The sequence below is a fragment of the Kogia breviceps genome, chromosome 4, assembly GCF_026419965.1.
Source record: "Kogia breviceps isolate mKogBre1 chromosome 4, mKogBre1 haplotype 1, whole genome shotgun sequence".
NCBI classification, from domain to species: domain Eukaryota; kingdom Metazoa; phylum Chordata; class Mammalia; order Artiodactyla; family Physeteridae; genus Kogia; species Kogia breviceps.
In genome coordinates this window covers 8,375,570-8,400,268 of record NC_081313.1, presented here as the reverse complement: position 1 = coordinate 8,400,268, position 24,699 = coordinate 8,375,570, and the positions used below count along the sequence as shown (strand labels likewise).

The 24,699-nt window shown below is 41.6% G+C and overlaps 2 protein-coding genes and 1 pseudogene across 7 annotated transcripts in view; 2 read left to right on the top strand and 1 right to left on the bottom strand.

Annotated features, from left to right (window-relative positions):
• Positions 1 to 22,570, bottom strand: part of MARCHF6 (membrane associated ring-CH-type finger 6) — a 77,805-nt gene extending 55,235 nt beyond the window's left edge. The window contains exons 1-4 of one of the 2 annotated variants that reach the window (XM_067030798.1): positions 21,997 to 22,257; positions 12,692 to 13,203; positions 2,728 to 2,824; positions 1,626 to 1,699 (exon numbers count right to left, since the gene is read on the bottom strand). In XM_067030798.1, the coding sequence (XP_066886899.1) occupies positions 1,626 to 1,699; positions 2,728 to 2,824; positions 12,692 to 12,722 (202 nt within the window). In that variant the 5' untranslated portion in view covers positions 12,723 to 13,203; positions 21,997 to 22,257. Of the gene's footprint in view, positions 1 to 1,625; positions 1,700 to 2,727; positions 2,825 to 12,691; positions 13,204 to 21,996 lie in introns of both variants that reach the window. The other variant, XM_059059897.2, reaches the window with a different exon arrangement.
• LOC131754384 (small ribosomal subunit protein uS8-like) lies at positions 11,288 to 11,685 on the top strand (annotated as a pseudogene).
• The window catches only part of CMBL (carboxymethylenebutenolidase homolog), a 62,801-nt gene continuing 60,428 nt past the window's right edge, over positions 22,327 to 24,699 (top strand). The window contains exons 1-2 of one of the 5 annotated variants that reach the window (XM_059059900.2): positions 22,327 to 23,354; positions 23,472 to 23,698. The gene's annotated coding sequence lies outside the window, so the exon portion shown is untranslated. Of the gene's footprint in view, positions 23,699 to 24,699 lie in introns of all 5 variants that reach the window. The other 4 variants (XM_067030801.1, XM_067030799.1, XM_067030800.1 and 1 more) reach the window with 4 other exon arrangements.

Below are 24,699 nucleotides of genomic sequence, written 5' to 3'. Positions count from 1 at the left end.
TGTGAGAAGTGGGTTAAACTGTAGGATGCCCATCCGGTGTCCTGCAGAACTGCTCATTGGCGTAGGGAAAACCACCCCACACACATTGGAATTGGTATCAGAACCTATGTACACACGTTTTAGAAAGATTTCCTTTGTAAATGGTTCCAGTGAAAACCACTGCTCTACCACAGGTTTCTCAGAACATACAGAAGGAACAAAGGCCTCTTTCTCTAGTAAGGCCAAAACAAAGAGTTATGATAAATAAAGTTTTAAAATCAGTGATCTGAAATTTATGAGCACTATTACAAAACTGTTCGCAGCTATAGACACAAAGGAGTGAACAAGTAACAAACAGCAACTTTTTACAACACACCCACAAAGATCAGTACTTTAACAGGATATTTGATACACAGGAGCAAGTCATTAAACCAGTAAATAGAGTTTTTGAAAAGGATAAACAGAGCACATGACTGTCAAATGAAAACTAAAAGGTACAAACACAAGCTTTTATTGGCCTCAGAATAAAGAAGCTTACATGAGTATTTCTTATCAATCAAACTTCATGAAGATATTCAATTATTTAGTCTTGCAGGTTGCAATAAACCTTAAGCTGTACAGTTTTTATGACCTACAGAAAATTAAAGACTACAAAATAACAGAATTGACATTTTTTGAGCATAATGAATACAAAGCTTCAAAACTGAAACTGTAATGATTTTAATTATATACACTCATCACATAAAGACAAAGTAAAACTAACACTAATTTACAGAATTTACACTCAGCAGCTCAAGATGCTTAAAACAAACAAAACTACAGCATTACAAAATCTTTGGGGGAGGGGGAGAGCAATATACTAGGATCCCAGAATGAAAATGTGCTTCAAATTATTGATAACTTGCCAGTACAAACCCCTACTTATTTAAGATGAACAATATTAAATATCAATCAATAGGTAAAGGAGTTATAAATATAATCAGAATTTTAAAGATCTGCAAAATATTTACCATAAGCCTACAAAATACTGAGCTTAGAAAGTCTTATTTTTAAAAAGTGAATTAAGTATTTGTCTTATTATTCCAACCAACATAATTTAAACTCAAAAGATGTCCCAAATTTGAACAGGGATGGGATATTTGACAAATTCAAGGCATCGATAATATTTGGGGGTAAATAATGGTATTATAGCTATATATATATTTTTAAAAACCATTACTCTTTAGAGATACATGCTAAAATATGTACAGATGAAATCATAAATGATGGGATTTGCTTTAATAAGGATGGAGAGGTGCAAACAAGAGCACAGAGAATGACATGTAAAGGCTGTGAGTTGAAAATGGATGAAACTGGGTGATGGATACAGGCTCATTATACTTTTGTACACGTTTGAACTTGTCTAAACGAAAAAAAAGAGAAAAAAAAAAAAGAAGAAGAAATATCCCACAAATTAAATCACGTGTGTGTGGTGTGTTAAAAGCTGACGTGTAGTTTTAAAAAATATTTTCCAAAATGTTATAGCACGACTTTCTATTACCATAAAAGACAAATTAAGCTGAACACAGTTGCTTTAATACTGTTTAAACACCTTTATGTGGCCAGTTATAACCTAGAAATGCAGTGAAAACTTCGAAAGAACTTACTTGGTGTGAAAGCAAATCTGTGCTTGCATAATTCACAGTATTCTTTTCGACTGTGTTTCAGCCACTGAACTAAGCTGCAATTACAAATACATTCATAAGTATACTGTTTATAACAAAAAAAACTTTTAAGGTTTCACTGAAAACTAATATTGCTTTACTAAAATTTAACATATCACAGAACTTGTACAGTTTTAAATTTAGAAAGTCCTAAACTTTTTATCATTGATGCCCTCTAAGAGTACAGAATTATAACAGATAAAAATAAAAACGACATGTATTTCCTCTATTAAAAAGCATTTTCAGGCTTCCCTGGTGGCATAGTGGTTCAGAGTCCACCTGCGATGTAGGGGATACAGGTTCGTGCCCCAGTCCGGGAGGATCCCACATGCCGCAGAGCGGCCTGGGCCCATGAACCATGGCCGCTGAGCCTGTGCTCCTCAGCGCGAGAGGCCACAACGGTGAGAGGCCCGCGTACAGCGCAAAAAAAAAAAAAAGCAATTTCAATTAATTGAACTATTAACGAATCAAAGTAAATTGTAACGTTCTCAAAGATAACTGAATATAGAAGAATCTCCAAGCATCAACATCAGTTCTAATATTGGTCTAAGGAATACTGCTACCTGGTGGCTAGGTCTATCACTAATTGGCTGGCTGTGTGACCTAGAACAAGTTACTTAACCTTTCAATGCTTCAGTCCCCTCATCTGAATAATCATAAAATCATAATCACACTTCACCTTGCAGTTTTGTTTTAAGGATTAAATGAGTTAAAATATATATAAGCACTGAGTTATCACCTTACACAAAGCATTTCCTAAATGTAAACTATAATCATGCCAAGCAAAACTAGAACACCATAACACTTCCCATGAACATAAGCTCACCATGGTAGAAATAAACAAATAGGTACTCACGTGCATCTGAAAGACAATATACCAAAATGATATGGCATGGTAATAAGAAATATGGGTAGTTTCCAAATTTTCACAATACAAATTTTAAAGAAATAACTAGTTACAGAGAAAGTTCATTGAAACAGTCTCCCTCATTATATAGATGACAGTAAAGCTCAGACATAAAAATTTTCTGAAAGGATGACTCACCATTCTTGATGGATAAATTTAATACTGCCAGTACACACACAAGGATGATAAAGAGGTTTCTCAGGTGTTCCTTCTGACCGACACACTCTACATATGTCTATTAATGAAAAAGAAAAATTGAATTATCTTTGGTTATAACTTTAAAAAAAATAATAGACCACCAAAAACTAAAATACTGCATGTTAAAGCAAGACTCTATCACTAGGTAAAACATGAATCAACATCATGGAGAACTAAAAATTGTGATCAGGATGATAATCTAGTATATCTGAAACTTAAAAATTTTCTATCATATAAAAAGGTCAACTGTTCCTTTGTATGAGAGCTCTGTAAATAAATCAAAATTGAAAATAACGGAAACCGTGGTTTTATTTGAAACCGTACTTTCTCATAACTAACAGATTATAGATAGAAATATGCAAAATCACTTCCCCATTCCTGTCCTAACAGTTTAAAGTCTAAAGTCCTAAGTCTGGTCCTAAGTTTAAACTTCACAAAAACACATCAAAACAGCAGAACGGTCCTAGAGGGAGAGACAGACAGCAACAGACACACACACAATAGAGTGTGGAGGGGGGCACCCCAAGACCACGAAGGCCAGAGAGAGGCGAGTCAGAGGCCACCTTAAGCAGAAACTGCGGACGCTCAGGGCTACGGGTCGGCCACCAAAGGGCGGCGGCTCTTCCTTCACTCCCTCCACCCCTGCCCCAAGTGATTCTCATGGCACTACTGTCGGTCTTGCCTGGGGTGGCGGGTGACATACAGATGGCCGAAAGCTATCCCTCAAGCTCGCTTGCTCGGTCCGTAACGCGGTCTTTCCGCAGGACCACCTACCGAAACCTGGTTGCGATTTTCATTTAGACCAGCTTCTTGGGAGATCGCCCAAGAGCAAACGCCAACACCGAGCGGGCAATCTGAGGGGCGACGGGCAGTAGGAACAACGGGCGGGGACTTACTGCAAGCTTCTGATCTTCTCCCTTACAGGGAGGTCCTCGTGAATGAGGAATAACTGCAACCCAGAGCCCAGCGCTGGTGGACTGAATAATGAATCCCCAGCACCCGTCAGACTGGGATACGCAGATGCTGAGAAGCGCGGCGCAGTTACGGCCCCTTAAGAGCATCACAGACTTGTGATTGCTCAATCCTGGGTGGCTAAGCAATATTTGTCGAAGTTAGGGATATCAAGCACTGGGGGTACCTAAGCGGTGAGCACACTAGTCTCCCGGTTATCAATAAGCCAGACAAATCGCTCCAGCAACACAGAAAGGCCACGCACCACCACCCACGTAAGAGCTATCAAAGTGCCAATCCTGTCTGTGATGGATTCGCATAGGGTTGTCCAGCTTGAGTCAAATTAAGCGCAGACCACACCACTGTGCTTTCAAATTTCAGCTCTGGAACCAGACACTCCAGCTACCACCATCAGAAGGACTTTGGTTTCCTGTAAGCTGCCAGCAATAAGCTGCCGGCACGCTACCGGAAATAACGAGGGCAGTCGGCATTGTTTATAGTCAGAACAACATGGGATCAGAATCTCTTCAAACCTCCCATTTTCACCTTCATCCTTTCACCTTCATCCTTAAATAATGAAAACACCCATGGCAAAAGCTTTCACTCTGGTCGGTCCTGCATCAATCTAAGACTCTGAGCTCTAGCGGTGCAGTACGAGCATCCCAGCCACCCCGTTTAATCAGCCTCCACGATCAAAATCCTCCAACACAAACAAGAGAACCACGCTCCCATTCCAGGATTTCCAGCAGCAGTGTGCAGGCAGCTCGCACCTGCTTGGAGGACTTTAATTTCTTCAAGTGCACACTTCAGTCCACGGACACTCAGCTAGGAGCCAGGAGGGCACCGAGAAGCAGGGGGTAGGGACAGGGACGGAGGCTACCCATCCGCAGACCCGCGTGGCGGATCACACAGTATTTTAACTGCACCAAATTCAATACCCCTGCCACTGAAGCTGGGGATTATCTCAGCTGCCGGTACCAGATTTGCCACACATTGGATCTGCCTTAAAGGATTTTAAGTGGACTCATTCCAATTACCGGACCTCAAAAGTGTCCAGTGTTGTTTTGCATCACTGCCTCCCCACCCTCGGTTCACAAGTGGCAAATCTGCTACCTTCCTAGGTTGGAGCAGTCGATTACCAGGCCTCCTCTATGGAATCAAATCCGGATTTCCCATCACCCGAACTCCTAGTCACGGTGTTGCCATGGTACGCAAAACGACTCCTTAACAGGGCCACAGAACGTGCAATCCTGGTCAGCAGAGATGCTGACGCCCATGGGCGTGGATTAGTTCTAGAATTACCACAGTTCTGCAGGTAGGAGCCTAACAAGCGCTCAAAGTCATTCTCAACATCAGAGTGTCTAAGCCAGAAGTGCTTAGAGGCTGTGGATTAACTTTGGCGACAGGCACGTGCTACCGCAGGATCAACCACTCAGGGTGGGTTTGAGTGCGAGCGTGGGGAGGCAGCTGCAGTCACAGCGCAAAGTGCTTCCACCTCATCCTGTTTCCCTGGCCAGCTCTTAGGCAGCTGCGGGTGTAGAAAGTAGGGCGCAGTCGCCACAGCACGGCAAGAGGTGTCCCGTAAGCAAGACACAGTGCAGAGGGAAGCGGCAAGAGACACCGCTGCGCTTACATGAACAAGGGTCACCCTCCACCAACATGGTGACTGGTCAGCCACCAGTTATGTGGCGATGAACTGGGGTGGGGCAGGGACAGCCTTTGTGGGCACACCTCGGCTAGCAGGATGCAGGGACAAACACCGGAAACAGTATCAACACGGGTGTGAACGGCTGATCGCCAGCTGGGCGCCTCCTAGACCGGGACCAGCCCCACAAGGTGACCTAGCCCTGTGTGGCGCAGGGAGCCGCGGCAAGGACGTCACAGCAGGAGGCACCACGTCTCCCCACACTCCCACAGCATGGCCGCGAGGGGCGGGTGAGGTGGGACTGGAGAGACAGCACCTCCACTAGCAGGACAGAGAAACACGTGAATATGACCAGACACCGATCTTCAGTAGACTCCATCCTTCTGAAAGACGAACCAATAACCAGAAAACTAAGCAAACACATCCGATCTAAATCAAGGCCCAGAGCTCTGCTCGACAGTCTGAAGTACAGCACTGGACTCACCTCGCCCTACAAGGTCAGAACTATTTTTGCCGTTAACACTAAGAGTGTTTCACTCTCATTGTCTTGCCAGTGTACCGTGGAGTTTTCCAGAGGCTACATGAGACACCTGTTTGAATGCAGCTGCTTCCCATCAAACCAGACATTTAAGAGGTATGTAAATAATAAAACAAATCCACTCTTCTCACCAATATTTTGGGTTTGGAATATATAGTTATTTTCATGAAAAAATTTTATATTAACACATAATGGGTGTGTTAAGTGAATAAATATTTCTAAATTTTTTTACTCTCTTATACGGCAAATAAAAGCTCTTCTGAATCTTTTAGAAGAATTTACAGGGATCCTGAGACCAAAAAAGTTTGAGAACCACTGTTCTATCATAGTGGTATGTTTAGGTATGCTGATAGATAGATTTTGCTCACAGAACACCTGAAAAAAATCAGAGAATAACTATGCCTCTCTCAAAATACACATATGCATAAAATTATCATTATTGTATCAGGGACTTCACAAGCTCCACTGATTATAAAAGGAAAAGGAAAGGGAAGGGAACATTAGACTTCTGAATTACTTTGTTTTAGAACCATGGAAATCTTTTACATAATAATAAAAGTGAAAATCATATAATAATCAAAATGCAAAATAAACCAAAAACAAATCAAACAAATGAATCTGTGTATATCAAGCTTAGTCACAGAAAATAATTACTTTAGAGTTTAAAACATGATCATATATCCCCAAGTAGGCTATATCCAAAGACAAGGAACTACAAAGAAATCCTAAAGAGAATTCAATAATCATCATATTAATAGTAATAATATTGATAGTTACTTTAAAACTTGGAGTATAAAGACAATAAGTATGATACTGGTATTGTGGTTATTTGTTTTAAAAAAATTATCTCTTAGGATACATAAATATTCATGGATGAAAAGATATCGTATCTGGGATTTCCTTTAGAACAATCCAGCAGAAGTGCGGGGAGGCAAGAGGGAAAGGGTTGAGATAAAAGAATTATCAACCATATGCTTGTATCTGTTGAATCTAGATGCTGGTTATACAGAAGTTTATTACATTAATCTATTTGTGAGAGTTTGAAATTTTGTACAATGAAACTAAAAAAACACAATCAAAGGTTAACATGCAAGTTGTAAATATCGTAGCTGAACTTTCACTTTACTAACACTACCAAGTCCTATTTATTTATGTTTGTTTATTTATTTATTTTTGGCTGCGTTGGGTCTTCGTTGCTGCATGCCATCTTTCTCTAGCAGCGGTGAGCGGGGGCTACTCTCCGTTGCAGTGCGCGGGCTTCTCATTGCAGGGGCTTCTCTTGCTGTGGAGCACAGGCTCTAGAGCGCAGCCTCAGTAGTTGTGGCGCATGGGCTTATTTGCTCGGCGGCATGTGGGATCTTCCCAGACTAGGGCTCTAATCCGTGTCCCCTGCACTGGCAGGCGGATTCTTAACCACTGCGCCACCAGGGAAGCCCACCAAGTCCAATTTTATCAGTGAAGTTCTTTAGCAGGAGGTCTTTGCATGTGATTTATTTAACATACACGCACAAATGTGAAAACTCATGTTAGCAACTTTCCTATTTCACTGACCATGTTTTTAAAAATGTGTTAAAACTTTCACTGGCTATATCTTCATCAGGGAAAGAAAGCAAAATAAGATCTAAATAATCTTGTCTCAACATTCCTAAAAGCCTACTGCTATGCAACCAACAACCCATTTCTAACTTAAAACCATTTCATCTAAATGACTCTAATACAGAATTTGGGCCAAGAAACATCATCACAAATCTCTTTTGCAGTACTGACTCTTGTTTTTCCCCACATGATGAAGTTGTGACTTGAGTTTTGCTCGAGTACTTTATGTATAAATATTTCCCTAAATGGAAAGGCAAAGATTGTTGCTATAAATCAACCAGAATGGTGGTAAGTCTCAGCTATAAAACTCTTCAAGGCAAACACTCAGCCGTTGAGCAGGCCCCTAGCCACACCTGGTTCCCTGTGGCTTATCCACCGCTTATCAGGGAAATGGAGGCCAGGAAAAGCTACCTAAGAGATAGGCTGCAACTGCCATTGCTCTATAGCCCCAACTCAACTTCCTTAGCTAGTCCGTGTGCATGGAGTAGAAGCAATGGAAGGTTCTTCCCTGCCAATCTATATTCCAGGAGGAAAATCTGAAACAAGGCACAGATATATAAAGGTCATAGTTAAACATTTATTCTGGAAGAATACATAAGAAACTATTAACAGTTGCTACTTTGGGGGGATCAAGGTTGGGGGAAAGAAGTTCTTTCCTTATTTTATAAGTGTATGTTGCCTATGGGGCAGGTGTACCTCGGCATCCATGGATGGATTGCTTCCAAAAGCCCCCATGTATCCCAAAACTCCTGGGCACTCAAGTCTCATAGGTGGCCCTCCACATCTGCAGGTTCTGTCCACATCCACGGATTCAAGCAAATTCAGATGAAACTTCTGATCTGCAGTTGGTTGAATTTACAGATGTGACACCCACAAATGGGGCAGGAGCCAACACCATATAAGTACTGGAAAAAATCCGCATACTAATGGACCGAAGTAGCTCAAACCAGTGTTGTTCAAGGATCAACTGTATATATTTGTGTAGTATTTTGCTAGTATCTTACTTAAAATTAATAGTTTCCTATATACTCATGTTCAAAAACATGTACAAGAATGTTCATAGCAGCTCTATTCATAATGCCTCCAAAATGGAAACTACCCAAATTGCCTAAATATGGCAAATAAATTTGGATAAATAAATTTTGGTATATTCACATAATTTAATATAATACTTCATGGCAAAAAGAATAAACCAACCAAAACCACAAACGACAATTTGGATTTATCTCACAAAACGATGTTGAGTGATAAAGAACCCCAGACACAGACAGTACCTACTCCTCTACAATTCCACATGTAAAAAAACTCAAAAACATGTAAAACACATATCATTTAGAAAATAAGGATAAAGGTTTGCTCTAGAGAAAGGCAGCAATAAAGACTAAATGACAAATGAAGATTCTAGACCAAGATGAAACAGTAGGAGTTTTCTGCCTACTCCTCCTGCCAAGGACAGCTAAAAACCCAGGATATTATGTACAAAACAAACATAAGAAGACTCTAAAAGGTGAAGAGAAGGCAGATCAGCAAAAGAAGCTGGGATGCCAAGGAACCACAAGGCAGTGAGTTATCTGGATTTGTGTGTTTCCTCAAGTATCCTGGACCAGAGGCTGAGGTAGAAAAGCTGGCAAGCTAGAAACACCAATGAGAACAGACCAAAAAAAATCCCCCACAAAGCTTGCTCTCTCTAGCCAAAGGACCAGGGAAGGGGCAACTCGGCAAGACAGAAATCTTTAGACAGTAACTGCTGCTGTTCCCCAGCCAAACAGTACAAGAAAAAAATTTGACCCTACCACCACCTCTGACAGTCAAGAACAAGTGGAGAGTAGACTTAAGATTAGCGAACTCTATTTCTAATCCTAGCCCAACTATATTATCAAGAAAGTTAATGAGGAAATGAGGATTTAAAACCTAACCCCCAATTCCAAAAGACAACTTTTTGACTTTATCATACTCACCCTGGTTATGTGATCAAGTTTCCTTGAATGTTTTATTTTTTCATAATTTAATGTCTATATCCTATATATATCTACTATCTACTGCTCCAAATTTGTAATTTTCTTCCTTCTGAACAGTAGATTTGCTCCCTCTAATGAAACACATTACTGAAATATAAGGGTAAAAATAACTAGTACAACAGCTAAGTAAGAAGTAGTTTTATTACTAGTGAAGCTGGATATTTCCACATTTAGCCATGTTCTCTTTTTTCGTGAACTATCTATTCAAATTCTTCATCCCGCTTACTAATTGGGGTCTTAACAATAAGAAAATAGTCCCAAAAAATTCAGCAAAGGATTTGAACAGATACTTCAGCAAAGAAGGTCTACAAATGAAAACAATGCTGACTCACTAAGGAAATGCAAATTAAAAACACAGTTAAGATGCTGATGACTGTACAACAATGTGTTTATATTTAATGCCAATGAATTAGACACTTAAAAATGGTTAGAATGGTAAATTTTGTTATGTATTTTTTACATTAACAACAAAGTTTAAACCACAGTAAGATTACCACTACATATCTATTAAAATAACAAAAATAAAAACATATATACTCTTATATACATCCAGCAATCCTATTCCTAGGTATTTAACCTAGTAAAATTAAAATTCATGTTTGCACAAAAACCTATGTGAATTTCATTCATAATTCTCCCAGACTGGAAACAACCAACCCAAGCATTCCATAACTAGGGAATGGATAATTGTGGCACATCCCTACAACAGAATACTACTTAGCAATAAAAAGGAATAAACTGCTGATACAGGCAACAATGTAACTACATCTTAAATACATTATGTTAAGCTGAAAGAAGCCAGACTCAAACAGCTACATACTGTTTAATTCCACTTATGACATTCTGGAAAAAACAAAACTATACAGACCAAAACAGATCAGTGGTTGCCAGGGTCTGGGGGTGGAGGTGACCATAAAAAGACACGAAGTTATTTTGGGGAGTGAAAGAACTATTCTGTATCTTGATTGTGGTGGCTACATGACTATATGCGTTTGTCAAAAACTCACAGACATTAAATAAGAAAAACTTTAAATACACTTTAATTTTAATAAAATCAGGTTTTCTACAGTACTAGTGTCTAAACAGACGTAGGAGAAAAGAACAAATGAGAAAAGGTAATAACGACATGAAAAAAAATTAGTTCCCTCTCTAAAATGTGTTCTAATGAAGTTGTAGATTGAAATGTATCCCAATGAGCACATTTATTTCATGTGACCAGGTAGGAATTAATGTTGCTAGGGACTGTGGAAATCATCAGCATTGGTCATCAAATATTTCTGGCATTCTACTCCTGGGTATGTGGCAGTACTGCACTTCCCTGTCACCTCTGAAATTATACCTGAACATGTGACTTGCTTTAGTCAATGAAATATGAGTTATAGTGATGTGCATCACTTCTGGATAGAAGTCTTTGGGCACCAATGGAGACAATCCATCACACTGCATTTTCTTGCCTCAGCGATTGTGGAATCATGTGCTAAGCCATGGTCTCCAACCTAGTTCTCCAAGTGACCAGCATTATTAGCAGGAGAATATCTCCCCAGCCACACTGGACATGATGTCAGTGAGAAACTTAAAGCAACCTTTTGTTGCTCAGGTTTGGGGGAAGTTTGTGACTAAGACATAAATCAGCCTATCCTGTTCTATAAAGGATCTTAGCTGCTTCACAAAACAAAAACTGAAACAAGCACAACCACCACCAACACAGAAAGTCAAAGAAAACTCATTTCACCATCTTTCCGTCCTACCGCAATGGTGTGCGTGAATGACGTGGCTGATGCTCTCAAGAGCATTAACAATGCTGAAAAGAGAGACAAATGCCAGGTTCTTGTCAGGCCATGCTCCAAAATCACCTGGTTTCTAACAGTAATGATGAAGCATGCTTACACTGGCAAATTTCAAATCACTTATGATCACAGAGCTGGGAAAATTATTGTGAACCTCACAAGCAAGTTAAACAAGCATGGAGTGATCAGGCCCAGATTTGAAGTGCAACTCAAAAATCTAGAAAAATGTCAAAATAACCTACTTCCATTCTGCTAGCTTGGTTTCACTGTACTGACCACCTCAGCTGGCATGAGGACCATGAAGAAACAAGACAAAAACACATAGGAGAGAAATCCTGGAATGTTTTTCCTAGGAGTATATAACAATGTGCAAATAAAATGCCTCAATGGAGAAAAGGGGGGGGGAGTCAAAGAAAAAATAATCTATTTTGTTTACTAGGATCAATCCCACCACCCAAAACCTGAAGAGAATAACAAGGCCAAGGGTACAAAAGGAGAGTGCAGTCTACAAAAGGTGCAGCCTGAGGCCCTTCACTAAAAATGAAATAATGTTCTGCGGTGGAGTAAGGCTCCACCAAATTTACATGCAGTAAAATTACAAATCTTGCTCAGGCCAAAGTAAAATCAATGCACTCTGCTGGTTATGAATGCAAACTTACCTAGAACAATAAAGCAAAGCTCTTCCTGGTTTTCAAGGGCAAATTTCTTCTGTTAAATCCTATGGCAACTTTTGTTGCTTTATTTGAATACTTAATATCTTCACAAAGCATACCTTTTAGAAGTTCCTAGCACAGTATCTAGCTCAGTAAAGTTTTTTTGAATGAAACCTTCAAGTCCTTAGTGACTGAATACCGAGACAGCCCATGAGATGAAAGGGAGGGCAACACCCAAACAGTGTGAGAGGTTATCAAGTTGCTGCCAGTTGTGGAAGTCAATACCCATTCAAGGCTAGCCCATCCCATTAGTTGTTTTAGCCAACAATCCAGTTCACCAAATATATTCTAAGTATCTACTACGAGAAAAAATGCAAAACAACTCTTAAAGCTCTAGGTACATCTTAACTCTTAAGCCATTGTCTATCCTGAAAGTTGTTTCACATAAGATTTCAAAATGTTTCCACTTTCCTTCTGGTGATAAACTAGTGATAATTTAATAAACAAAGAGTTTAATACACTTTATTTTTTAGAACAGATTACATTTACAGAAAATGTGCGGAGACAGTACAATGCTCCCCCGTACACAGTACCCAGTATTCCCTCTTATTAACATCCTACATTAGGATGGTAGTTCTACTACACTTAATGAACGCATACTGACACACTATCATTAACTAAAGTCAACAGTTTATTCAGATTTCCTTCATCTTTACCTAATGTCATTTTCTGTTCCAGAATCCACATTACATTTAGTTGTCACGTCTCCTTAGGCGTCTCTTAGCTCTCTGGCAGTTTCTCACACTTTCCTTGTTTTTGATGACTTTGATTTTTTAAAAAATTAATTTATTTTTTGTGTGCGTTGCATCTTCATTGCTGCACGCGGGCTTTCTCTAGTTGCGGTGAGCAGGGGTTACTCTTTGTTGCGGTGTGCAGGCTTCTCATTGCAGTGGTTTATCTTTGTTGCAGAGCATGGGGTCTAGGCACGCAGGCTCCAGTAGTTGTGGCACGTGGGCTCAGTAGTTGTGGCTCGCAGGCTCTAGAGTGCAGGCTCAGTAGTTGTGGCGCATGGGCTTAAGTTGCTCCGCAGCATGTGGGATCCTTCCAGACCAGGGCTTGAACCCCTGTCCCCTGCATTGGCAGGCATATTCTTAACCACTGCACCACCAGTAAAGTCCCCAGAATTGGTTTGATGTTTTTGCTCATGATTAGAGTGGGGTTATGGGTTCTGGGGAGGAAAATCACATAGGTAAAGTGCCATGTCATCACAGAATATGAACGGTACATTATCAACATGATTTTTATGACTGTTAATGTTGACCTTGATTCACCTGGTTGCAGTAACAAAGGATTTTTAATAGCTGATTATCAACAAAAATTTTATAATTAGTAGCTACGATTACAGTAAACAAATATTAAAAATACATTATTAAAAAGTATTATTCAAAATATCTGTGGATAACCTATATAGCTAAAACCAGAAGTGTGGCTACATAAATTGTGGTACATCCACTACACGAATGTCTATAGCCCCTTAAACATAGCAAATATAACAGTTATATGGCAATATGGAAATATGCATAATGTTAAATAAACAAAGCAGGAATAAAAAAATGAATACACACTGTTCTTACAACTAGGGAAAAAACCCAAAACAGCCTAAAAGAGAAAATACAAAAAATGATAGCCATTATATTGGTTAGATGAGAACATGGGTGATTTTCTTCCCCTGTTTTCCCAAAGTTTCTACTGTTTCATTGCTACTGTTACAATCACAAGGAAATCTTTAACTGCTACAATTCTGTGAAAAACACTTCCTTTTTGACTGTGAAAGTATACCTATTTTTTTTTTAATGTGGATTTGGTAATTAGGCCTTGAAAGCATACATTTAAATTCCAATTCTCCATATATCGCAATTCTCCATATATTGCAAAGCTTAATTATTTCTTATCTCTCCAGATTACTGATCATTACAAAACTAACATACACCTATACTATTGCTCCTGGAAGCCTGAAAACTACATCTGCCTTGCTGACTAAGCTTGAGTTACATGCTGTCAATGAGAAGCTCTTCTGTGGGATCATAAGATGGAGGGAAGGAGTAAAGCCATTTCCTACTTCTGGCTCTAAAAACAGCCGTGGCAGCTAACTGCAGGTACTGTGAACTCCTGCACTAGCTACAGAGTTCGTGGTGAGGATGTTGCCAGCAGTGGGCAAATGCAAATTCAGCAGCACAGGTAATAACTCCCAAGTTTTAGCAGGAGGGTGCCAAGTATCAATGTACTATTTCCTCTCAACTCCAAATTTATCCTTCAGTACCACCTGTTCAGAGATAAGAGACTGGACTCTTTTAAACAGTTTTTAAAAATAAATTTGTCGGTAGAGGGTGCTGGAGGAACAACACAGGAGGACTGGAGCACTCCTTGCTCCCGCTGCACTGTCAGTAGGTTTGCTTTAGTAACCAACTTCTCACAGCCCTACTGATAACAGCTCAACATACTCCAGGCCTTGCGCCCACAGTGGTACCCTAACTCTGCATGCCTACCCATCAACCTTGAGTCTCCTGCATGCACCTTGGAGCGTTGTTTCCTGCTCACGCAGAAACTGTGGACTAGCTCTGGCTTGGACAACTCCATACTTCTCCAATGAGGTCTGAACCACAGCTGTGAGGAGGGGCCCTCACCCCTCCCCAGTCTGTCCCTACTTGGACATTTTCCCTCAGGCCCAGGGTACACTTTACAGTAGTCCTTACATCTTTATAATTATTCTCTTATCATAGGTTAATAATTCTTTCAACTTCCTCTAGTTAAGTTACTGTGTTTTCTGCCTCCTCACTGGATCCAAAGTGCAAAGGAAAAAGAAGATTTAAAGAAGAACCAAGTGGAAATTTTAGAAGTGAAAAATACAGAGAGTGTGGACTCACTCCTGGACTCAGGCTCAACAGCAGTGGTTGTCTCAAGAAAAAGCACTTGTATTATTCTTTGGAATTACCAGCTGAGCTAACTGCTTCCCCACTCCCACCCCGCACGAAACACCATTTTTACTATGGAAAAAAAAAACAAAACAACAACAAAATGACAAACAACAGTTATGCAGACAGATTTGGGTATTCGGCAGGCACTGTGTCACAAAAGAATGAAGTGAGCCTAAGAACCAAGGAAAACACTGACAGTATTTGCTGCCACTGACAAAAATAAAACTTTCAAGAACGACAGCTTCTCCAATACCTAAAGCCCTTTTGAGATAAGTCATGACGCTAATGAATGTGACTTTTATGTTACACATGAAAATGTGTCAAGATTTGGAAGATTTGCATAACTTGATCCAACAGCTACCAAATGATCAATACATGAGGTTACAAAGCCATGCATGAGTAAAAGACAATGGATTTTTAAAAAGTTTTACTGAGGAATAACAGACATCCAATAAAATATGCTTACTTAGAGGATATCACTTGATACGCTTGACACTGGTAAAACTGTCACCACAATCAAGATAATGAACATATCCATCACCACCAAAATTAACTCATGCCCCTTTGTAATCTACCTTCATCTCATACTTCTCTCACCCATCTTGTTCCCTCCCAACTAACTGTTCTCCACAGCACGTATAACCATCTAGTCATGTCATATAATTTATTACATGTTTATTTTCTGTCCTCCCCTCCTCCTCTACCAAGCCAAAAACAAGAACGTAGGCTCTATGAAAGAAGAGATTTTGTCTATTTTGTTACCAGCCTAACCCAAGTGCATAAAATAGTGCCTGGCTAGTTAACAGGTGCTCAATAAACACTTGTCAAATAAGTGCATGTATGCTTGCCCGTAAGCATGCCAAAGCAGTGAAAGTTGATCTGTGGCAAGAAGAATGAAGCAGACATTACTGGAAGCAGAGATGGAAGACCATGTGGTTCTAGAAAGACAGTAACTAGCTGGTTCTGACAACTTCCTATCCTTTTAACGCATTACTTCCAAATCTAAGTCAGCTCAAGGTTTTACCATAATAGATACAGAACATGATCAACTATGGTAAAGTTCAGCTTCATCCCTTCCCAATGAATATGATTCATAAAACATAAAGAACAAATGTTTTGGCAGTCCATAAAAATAGGCTGATAAGATTTTATATTACATTCTGCTAGTATGAGCAGTAATTTAGAAAAATGAAAAAGAAAACCGTCAGCTCTATATACCACTGGGCTGAAATGACAGCACACTGCTATGGCAAAACGTTTAATATCTTTTTTTTTTTTTTTTTGCGGTACGCGGGCCTCTCACTGTTGTGGCCTCTCCCGTTGTGGAGCACAGGCTCTGGAGGCTCCGGAGGCTCCGGAGGTGCAGACTCAAAGCCATGGCTCACAGGCCCAGCAGCTCCACAGCATGTGGGATCCTCCCGGACCGGGGCACGAACCCGTGTCCCCTGCATCGACAGGCGGACTCTCAACCACTGCGCCACCAGGGAAGCCCAAAACGTTTAATATCTTAATGAGAGTTTCATACATCAATACTTGCAACATTTATTCCAATGTTGCAGTGCTTTTACTTTTAAAAAATGTGTATCCTCGAGCAAAGAACAGATTTTTTTTTTTTTTTTTGACACTGAAAATTATCAGTGCAGGCTTCCCTGGTGGCGCAGTGGTTGAGAATCTGCCTGCTAATGCAAGGGACACGGGTTCGAGCCCTGGTCTGGGAGGATCCCACATGCCGCGGAGCGACTAGGCCTGTGAGCCACAACTACTGAGCCTGCACGACTGGAGCCTGTGTTCCGCAACGAGAGGCTGCGATAGTGAGAGGCCCGCACACCGCAATGAAGAGTTCCCCTGCTTGCCACAACTAGAGAAAGCCCTCGCACAGAAACGAAGACCCAACACGGCCATAAATAAATAAATAAAATTTCCCTTAAAAAAAAAAAGTTAACGCTAACCAACAGACCTTACTCAGTTTGCCAATCATTCCAACAGTGTCCTGCGTAGCCAGTCCCTGACCATATATGCCCCATTCAGTGGCTGAGTCTCTTTAAAAATATATATATCAGTGCTGTGCAGGATCAGACTCCTAATCGATAAAATGAGGAAGATCTAAGATCTCCTCAAGCTCTGAAGTTCAAATATTTGATGACAGAAAGCAATTTACCTAACAGAACTTCTTTCAAAATCGGAGTCAATCCTCTTACACCCTGCCCCTGCCTCACCAACTAAGTTTACATAATATTCTAAATGCTTTGTTGTCATTTCAACAACTTTTCATTTCATCTTCACTAGGAGTAGATTCTGTCTCAAGAAACCACTTTCTTTGTTCATCCATAAAAAGCAACTCCTCACCTGTTAAAATTTTATCATGAAATTACAGAATTCAGTCACACCTCCAGGCTCCACTTCTAATTCTATTTTTCTTGCTATTTGTACCACATCTGCAGTTACTTCCTCCACTGAAGTCCTGAACCCCTCAAAATCATCCATGATGGTTGAATCAACTTCCAAACCCCTATTAATGTTGATATTTTTCCCTCTTCCCATGAATCACAAATGTTCTTTTTTAAAATTTTATTTGTTTTTATTGAAGTATAGTTGATTTACAATGTTGTGTTAGAATCACAAATGTTCTTAATGGCATCTAGCATGGTGAATCCTTTCCAGAATGTTTTCAATTTACTTTGTCCAGATCCATCAGAGGAATCATTATCTATGGCAGCTACAGCCTTATGAAATGTATCTCCTAAATAATAAGACTTGAAAGTTGAAATTACTTCTTGATCCATGGGCTACAGAATGGGTATTGTGTTTGCAGTCATGAAAACAACACTCATCTTGTTGTTGTACATCTCCATCAGAGCTCTTGGGTGACCAGGTACATTGTCAATAAGCAATAATATTTTGAAAGGAACCTTCTTTTTTTCTGAGCAGTAGGTCTCAACAGTGGATTTAAGATATTCAGTATACCATGTTGTAAACAGATGTGCTGTCATCTAAGCTTTGTTGTTCCACCTACAGAACACAGGCAGAGTAGATAAAGCATAATTCTTAAGTGCCCTAGGGTTTTTGGAATGGTAAATGAGCAATGGCTTCAGCTTCAAGTCACTAGCTACGTTAGCCCCAGCAAGAATCAGCCTGTCCTTTGAAGCTCTGAAGCCAGGCATTGACGTCTCCTCTCTAGCTATGAAAGTCCTAGGTGGCACCTGCTTCAAATATAAGGCTGTTTCATCTACACTGAAAATCTGTTTTTCAGTGTGACCACCTTAAAGAATTATCTCAGCTGGATCTTCTGGATAACTTGCTGCAGCTTCTACATCAGTACTTGCTGCTTCACTTTGCACTTTGGTGTTATGGAGACAACTTCTTTCCTTAAACCTCATGAACCAAGCTCTGCTAGCTTTAAAGTTTTCTTCTACAGCTTCCTCAACTTTCTCAGCCTTCACAGAATTGAAGAGACTTAGAGCCTTGCTCTGGATTAGGCTTTGGCTTTAGGGACTGTTGCGGGTGGTTTGATCTTCTCTCCAGACAAAAGTTTCTCTATATAAGCAATATGGCTGTTTCTTATCATCCATGTGTTCACTGCAGGAACACTTTCAACTTTCTTCAAGAACTTTTCCCTTACATTCACAACTTGGCTAACTGGTGCTAGAGACCTAGCTTTCAGCCTATCTCGGATTTCAACATGCTTTCCTCACTAATCTTACTTATCTCTAACTTTTGATTTAAAGTGAGAGACATGCAACTCTTCCTTTCACTTGAACACTTAGAGATCATTACAGAGTTATTAAATGGCCTAATTTCAATATTGTTGGGCCTCAGGGAATAGGGAGGCCCCAAGGAGAATAAAAGAAATGGGAACAGCAGTTGGTGGAGCAGTGAGAATACACACGTTTATCTATTAAGTTCACTGTCTTTGTGGGCACAGTTCATGGTGTCCCAAAACAATTACAACAGTAAATCACAAATCACCACAACAAATATAATAATAATGAAAAAATTTGAAATATTTAAAAATTACTAAGATGTGACACAGAGACATGAAGTGGGCAAATGCTTCAGGAAAAATGGCACCCATAGACTTACTCAATGCAGGGTTGCCAAAAACTCTCAATTTGTAAAAAAAAAAATTAATATCTGCAAAGCTCAATAAAGTGAACACAATAAAACAAGGTATGGCTGTATTATGATAATGGATTATAAAACGGTTGATTTTACAAAAATAAAACAATACACTGAACACTTTAGAGATCTTTAATACCTAGCAAACACATAATATGAAGGGTCAAAATCCATCTGGCAAACAACCAATTTTCTAATAGAATTCACTCTTGTTTACTACAAATATGAAACATTCTGAGCATTATAACATCATATATGGTACCATTAGAGGAAAGCAACATGCAATTTTTAAAAGAGATGGAAGAGCTTAACAATCTCTTTGCAGGTTGGTACTTCATATTTCTGTTTGTTCAGATTAACATATTAAAAAATAGATAAGTAAACAACATCATCAGTGTTTTTAACGAGTTGATAAAATTTAAAGATTTTTAGAATTTTAATTTTCTTTATGTTTAGCCATATTTTCCAAGTCTCCTACCAAAAAAAAAGTTTCTTTTATAATCAAAAACTCAATTGCATTTTTTTAATTTAAGAAATAACCTGTAATAACTCATTTAGCAGATAGAAGTTGTTTCCAAGCTTTTTGGTGTCTTCACTTTGTCACTTTTATCCTGAAATCTTCTGTAATCCTCCCTTTCCTTCCAGCATTTTTTCAAGTTAATTTTACATTAACTTTGAAAATTTCAGAAGACTTCCAATTTGGAATTTTGCCAAATTAGGCATGAGCAGTATTAAAATTCATTTTCATTTCATGACTAACAGTGTCATAAAACAAATGCAAAATAAAGCTTTGTCAAATTATGTAGATGATTCATCTTATTAAGGGAGTGACAAAAATACAGTCATCTCAACACTGGACACTGGGTATCCACTTATAAATCTAACCACTGAGTCTTGACAGACCTGAGTTGGAATCTTACCTTTGACATCTGTTACCTGTATGACCTTGGGCAAGTTACTTAATCATACTAACCCTCAGTTTCCTCATCTGTAAAAAGGGAATGGTGCCTACCTAAAAGTCTTAGGAGAGTTAAATGAGATGTGTATAAAATGTTTAGTGAAGTACATGCCATCCATCAAGTCCTCAGTAAATGTCAGTTATTTCAATAGAGGATAGTGTTCAAGTCAGTAAATAAATATCATTTGTACCTCATCCTGACTGAAGGGGGTGGGCAGTGCACTAGAAGCACTAAGAAAATATTTCTTTCATGATTCCAGCTTTGCAATTCTGCAATTCCTGAATCACCACTATCATACCATAAGTGTATGCAAGTACTAAGCGCCTAAGCTCAAAGAATGGGAATTTAATAAAACATGCCAATATATATTAATTGATAAATCAATAAACACATGCATTACTAGACTGAGTCATTAAAATTTGAATCCAAAAGGATGTGTGGATGTAGATGTAAATTTACACACTAGGACCACCTGTCAAAAGCAAGTAATTCCGAACCTCCTCAGCAGTTTCACTTTACTATTTTTTTCCAAAGGAGTCTCCTGTGGTGATTACCTTTCACTCACGGCATATAGTAAAAACAACTGAGCCATAATGAAAGGAAAACTGTGTAATCAGGACACCTAGGTTCAAATCTTTCTCTTACTAGAGTGTGAAACTTGGACAAACTATTAAAATAACTAAATTAACTAACTTCCACACCTATAAAAGATAATACCTACCTACTCCATAGGAATCTTAGAGCAAGTGAAGGCATGTAACTATGCTTTGTAAAGTGTCAAGTATAACATGCAAATATCATTACAGTTGAGGTTCTTCCTATCGAAGGAAAAACTTCTTTAAAAAATTGATAAATTGATCCCCTCCACGCATCACATATACAGACATCAAACTTTTCATCACGCATTATTGCACACCACGACAGTCGCCAACGATCTTCATCAAAATCGCAACCCGTAAGGTTGCAAGACGCTTATCCCCACATAATAAACCCAAAGCATAAATGTATCTTCACCGATAACCGCAACAACAGGAAAGCGATCAGGAATTTCCTCTATAGACTCACGAAATTATTCGTGAATTTATCTAAAAAGATAAAACTGCTTAAAAACAACCTAACTACCTTCGCCGGATCCGCAAATGCGTTTCACTAGTCACAAATGTTCAGTCATGTCTTCACTTTTGTATTCAGTTCACAAGAGTCAGCTTGTTCCAGAACAGCCACATCCAAAACACACGCACTCACAAAGCAAAACACACACACAAAACTCTGCTTATTGGTGCCAGAGACTAAGCGCAAAATAAACTACACCGAAACAAAGAGCCTTCCTGCTTCGAATAACCTCGGTGGCCCTGCCTCTGCCTCGCTTAGTAAACAAACTACTACGGGCCACGCAAGCAGAGAGCAAGGTTTTTAAATACGAGGTCAGTTCACTCCACCAGGCCGTCACCTGGCGGGGTATTTTTCGCGAAGTTTCAGTCAACAGAGAAGTTTTATCGTGAAAGGCTCAGGCCCGGAGAGCGAGGGGCAAAGCGACATAAAGAAAGACAAAACCGAGTGGGGGAAGGGCGTGGAAAACGCCCCCAGACTTCGTGCAGCGACCACGGCGCCGTCCCCCCGCCCCGGGACTGGCGGGACAGAGGGGACGGGGAGCCACGCCGGCCGCGGCCACCGCAGCCCGACGCCTCAGGCCCGGGCAGGGGTCCTGCCCTTCGCGCGCGCGGGCGAGAAACAGCGGGGGGCACCGAGGGCTCACCTCCTGCTCCCTGCCGCCCCTCGAGCCCGCCACTCGGCGGGCAAACGGCCCGGGCGCCGGCCCCGCCACGATCCCGCCCGCGCGCCCCCGCCCCGAGCCGAGGCGCCCCCGCCGCTCCGCCCGGGCCTCGCCGCCTGCCTCGAGCGCCGCGGACCGGGGGTGGGCCCGGCCCGAACCCGGGCGCCAGAGCAAGGGCGCGGGCGCCGCCGACTTACCTTCCTCGGCGGTGTCCATCTTGTCTGGGGCGGCGGGGGGGGCGGCGGTGACGCAGCCGCCAAGCTCCCGCGGCGGAGGCCGGAGCCTTCCGGCCGGGGCGGGGGAAAGGAAGGAGGGAGGAGGGAGCGGAGCCGGGCCCGGGCAGGCGCGTTGCTCAGGTGCGAAAGAGGAAGCTAGAGGAAGGAGAGACGGGGACAGGGAGAGGGAAAAAAGCTGACAGAAAGCGGGCGAGAGAGGGGAGGGGAAGGGGCAGGGAGGGCGGAGGGGAGAGGCCTGGGCGGGGCGCGGAGGCGGAAGGGGCGGGGCGAGTCAACGACAGGTGCCGTCACTTCCGGCGACGGCCGCGGTGCCCTGGCTAGATGGGTGGCGGCCGCGGGGGCGTTGCGGAGCACCTCGCTGACAGCGGGTGGCTACTCTCGTGGGGGGCGGGCCGCACGGGCTTTGTCCCGCGGGCTGTGCGGGGTAATGGGGCTGAAACCTTAGAAGGGGCTGAGTTCTAATGACCCCGAGGGAGGCGACAAAGAAGGCGCAGAGCTGAGAGAGGAGAGCAGCCGGAGGCAGCGCTGGCCGGGCGCGGTGCAGACAAAGGCGGTCTCAGGGCTGAAGAGGTACCTGGGCGCCTGTGAAAATACACGTTCGGCGCCCCCCTCCCTCCCGCCCCGGGATTCTGGTGCCGCGTGTTTGGAGTCGGCCCAGGGATATGCATTTTTGTTCCGCACGCGGGCACTTCAGATACACGTTTTGAGGAAGTACTGAAATATCACTGAAATTAAAGAGGCAAGCTCTAACTCTACCACACTCCCTCCCAGGGAAACTTCTTCATTTGACTGGAAGGACTGCTTCAATAACCTGCTTAGGCTGGAGGCTGCAACACCCTCCTCTAAGGGAAATCGGTTCAGATACGGACAGGGCTTGATAACACTGCCTGTCGGACGTTATCTGGCCGGAGCTAAATTGCTTCGGACTGAGCTCTGCTTCCATCAGTACAGCGCCTTTCCTAACTGTAATCCCTGGCTTTTTGTCTAAATGAAGAACTATGTAGAAAATAACAAGTTAGAAAGTTCACCACTTTTAGAATCGCCTGAGTAGAACTAAAGGTGTCTCAAATCCCAAGGAAATCTAGTTTAAAGAATATGCAGATGACTTGCATATAGATTAGATATATGATACACTCAGGAATGCTAGCAATCTCTTTTCCGTCTGTGTGAGTGAAGGAGTTGGGAAGACGCCCTCCCCCAAACCTCATCAATCAGAATGAGACTTAGAATAAAAATAACGAAGTGGAATCCTCTGTAGAGAGAGCAGCCCTTGAAGACTGATGTCACCGATTTGACCAGTGTCACTCATGTTACCCGAGGTAGGAGAGAATTCAAAGTCTTGACACAATAATGGAGGCCCGCTGATTTCAAGGGCTGACCTTGAGAACTGAGCATATTTAAGCTTTTTCTTAAACATGTTTCTATTATTTCCCAAGAAGTGGAATCTGAAGGAGGCTCATACGCCAGTCCCCACCCCTTCCGCGCAACAGGACGAGCACTCACATCCCCTGTAAGGCGTGTGGCAGACCACTCAACTCAGACCAGGGTCACAGTTCAGGACCAGCAGACCCAGCCTCAGGGGTTGTACAGCAAAAGCGGGAAGGATTCTGAGAGGTAGACTTCGAGATTTACCGAAGGAAGTGCTGATGGTCTTTCCGGGCAGGTACGTGAACCTCCAGGCCGTAGACCTGGGTTAGGGTTGGAGGGATGTGGGTGTACGCGGTGTGGGTGGAGGGCTCCCTCCTTTTGTCTTTCTGTGTCTTCCTTTGTGATGCTTAAAGGAAGGTTACTTCTAGAGTTGAGAATTGCCCCAACCTTTTTTCATTTTTCATTTGGAGGTTAAACCTAAGAGTAATCAACCAATATTTGTTGAGTCCCTACTATGTGTCAGGCATTGGTCCTCACAACAAACCCTTTGAGATACATAAGGCAGTCAGACCTCTCTTGGTTACCAGCTAAGCTAGTAGACAAAAGGGAGGAATGGACTGTCGACATGAACACACTGTGACAAGGGTAGTGGTCCAGTGGGCCTCAGGAATTGCTGGAACCAGAGTCCCCTCTCTGCCCCCATCCCTCTGCTCTGCTTCTCTCTGCACATCAGCTTCTTGTCACACCAGCTTCCTCCACATGGCTGGGGACAAGGCCCCTGATAGCTCTCAAGGTCATATCTTCAACCTCACCATTAGACAGGCTGAGGGCGACGATCTCTGGTCTCAGCAATTGCTAGGGAAGGACAGTTCATTGGTCCAGCTAGGTGCCCATGCCTGAACCAAATAATGAGGGTTTGTAAGAACATAACGTGGACACCGCCATTGAACTACATTACTGAAGTGCAGAAAGAACACTTCCCACAAGAAAAGGGAAGACAAAACAATAGATATGCATTATAATTAGAATTCTCGTTGTTTTCAAACAAGGACACCAAGATTATATAGAAATATTTTTATTTGCCACACTTTTATCCAAGGAAATCAGTTAGAATTCATATAGAATTTCAACCTGAGAAAAAGTTATTTTGATCAAAAGAGACACTTAAAGGTATAGCATACACGTGGTTCCAGCCTCTGTGTGTGTGTGTGTGTGTGTGTGTGTGTGTGTGTGTGTGTGTGTGTTTGCGCTCACTGTGCCATGAGGATACTATAGCTTAGTAATTCTGGGTTTCCA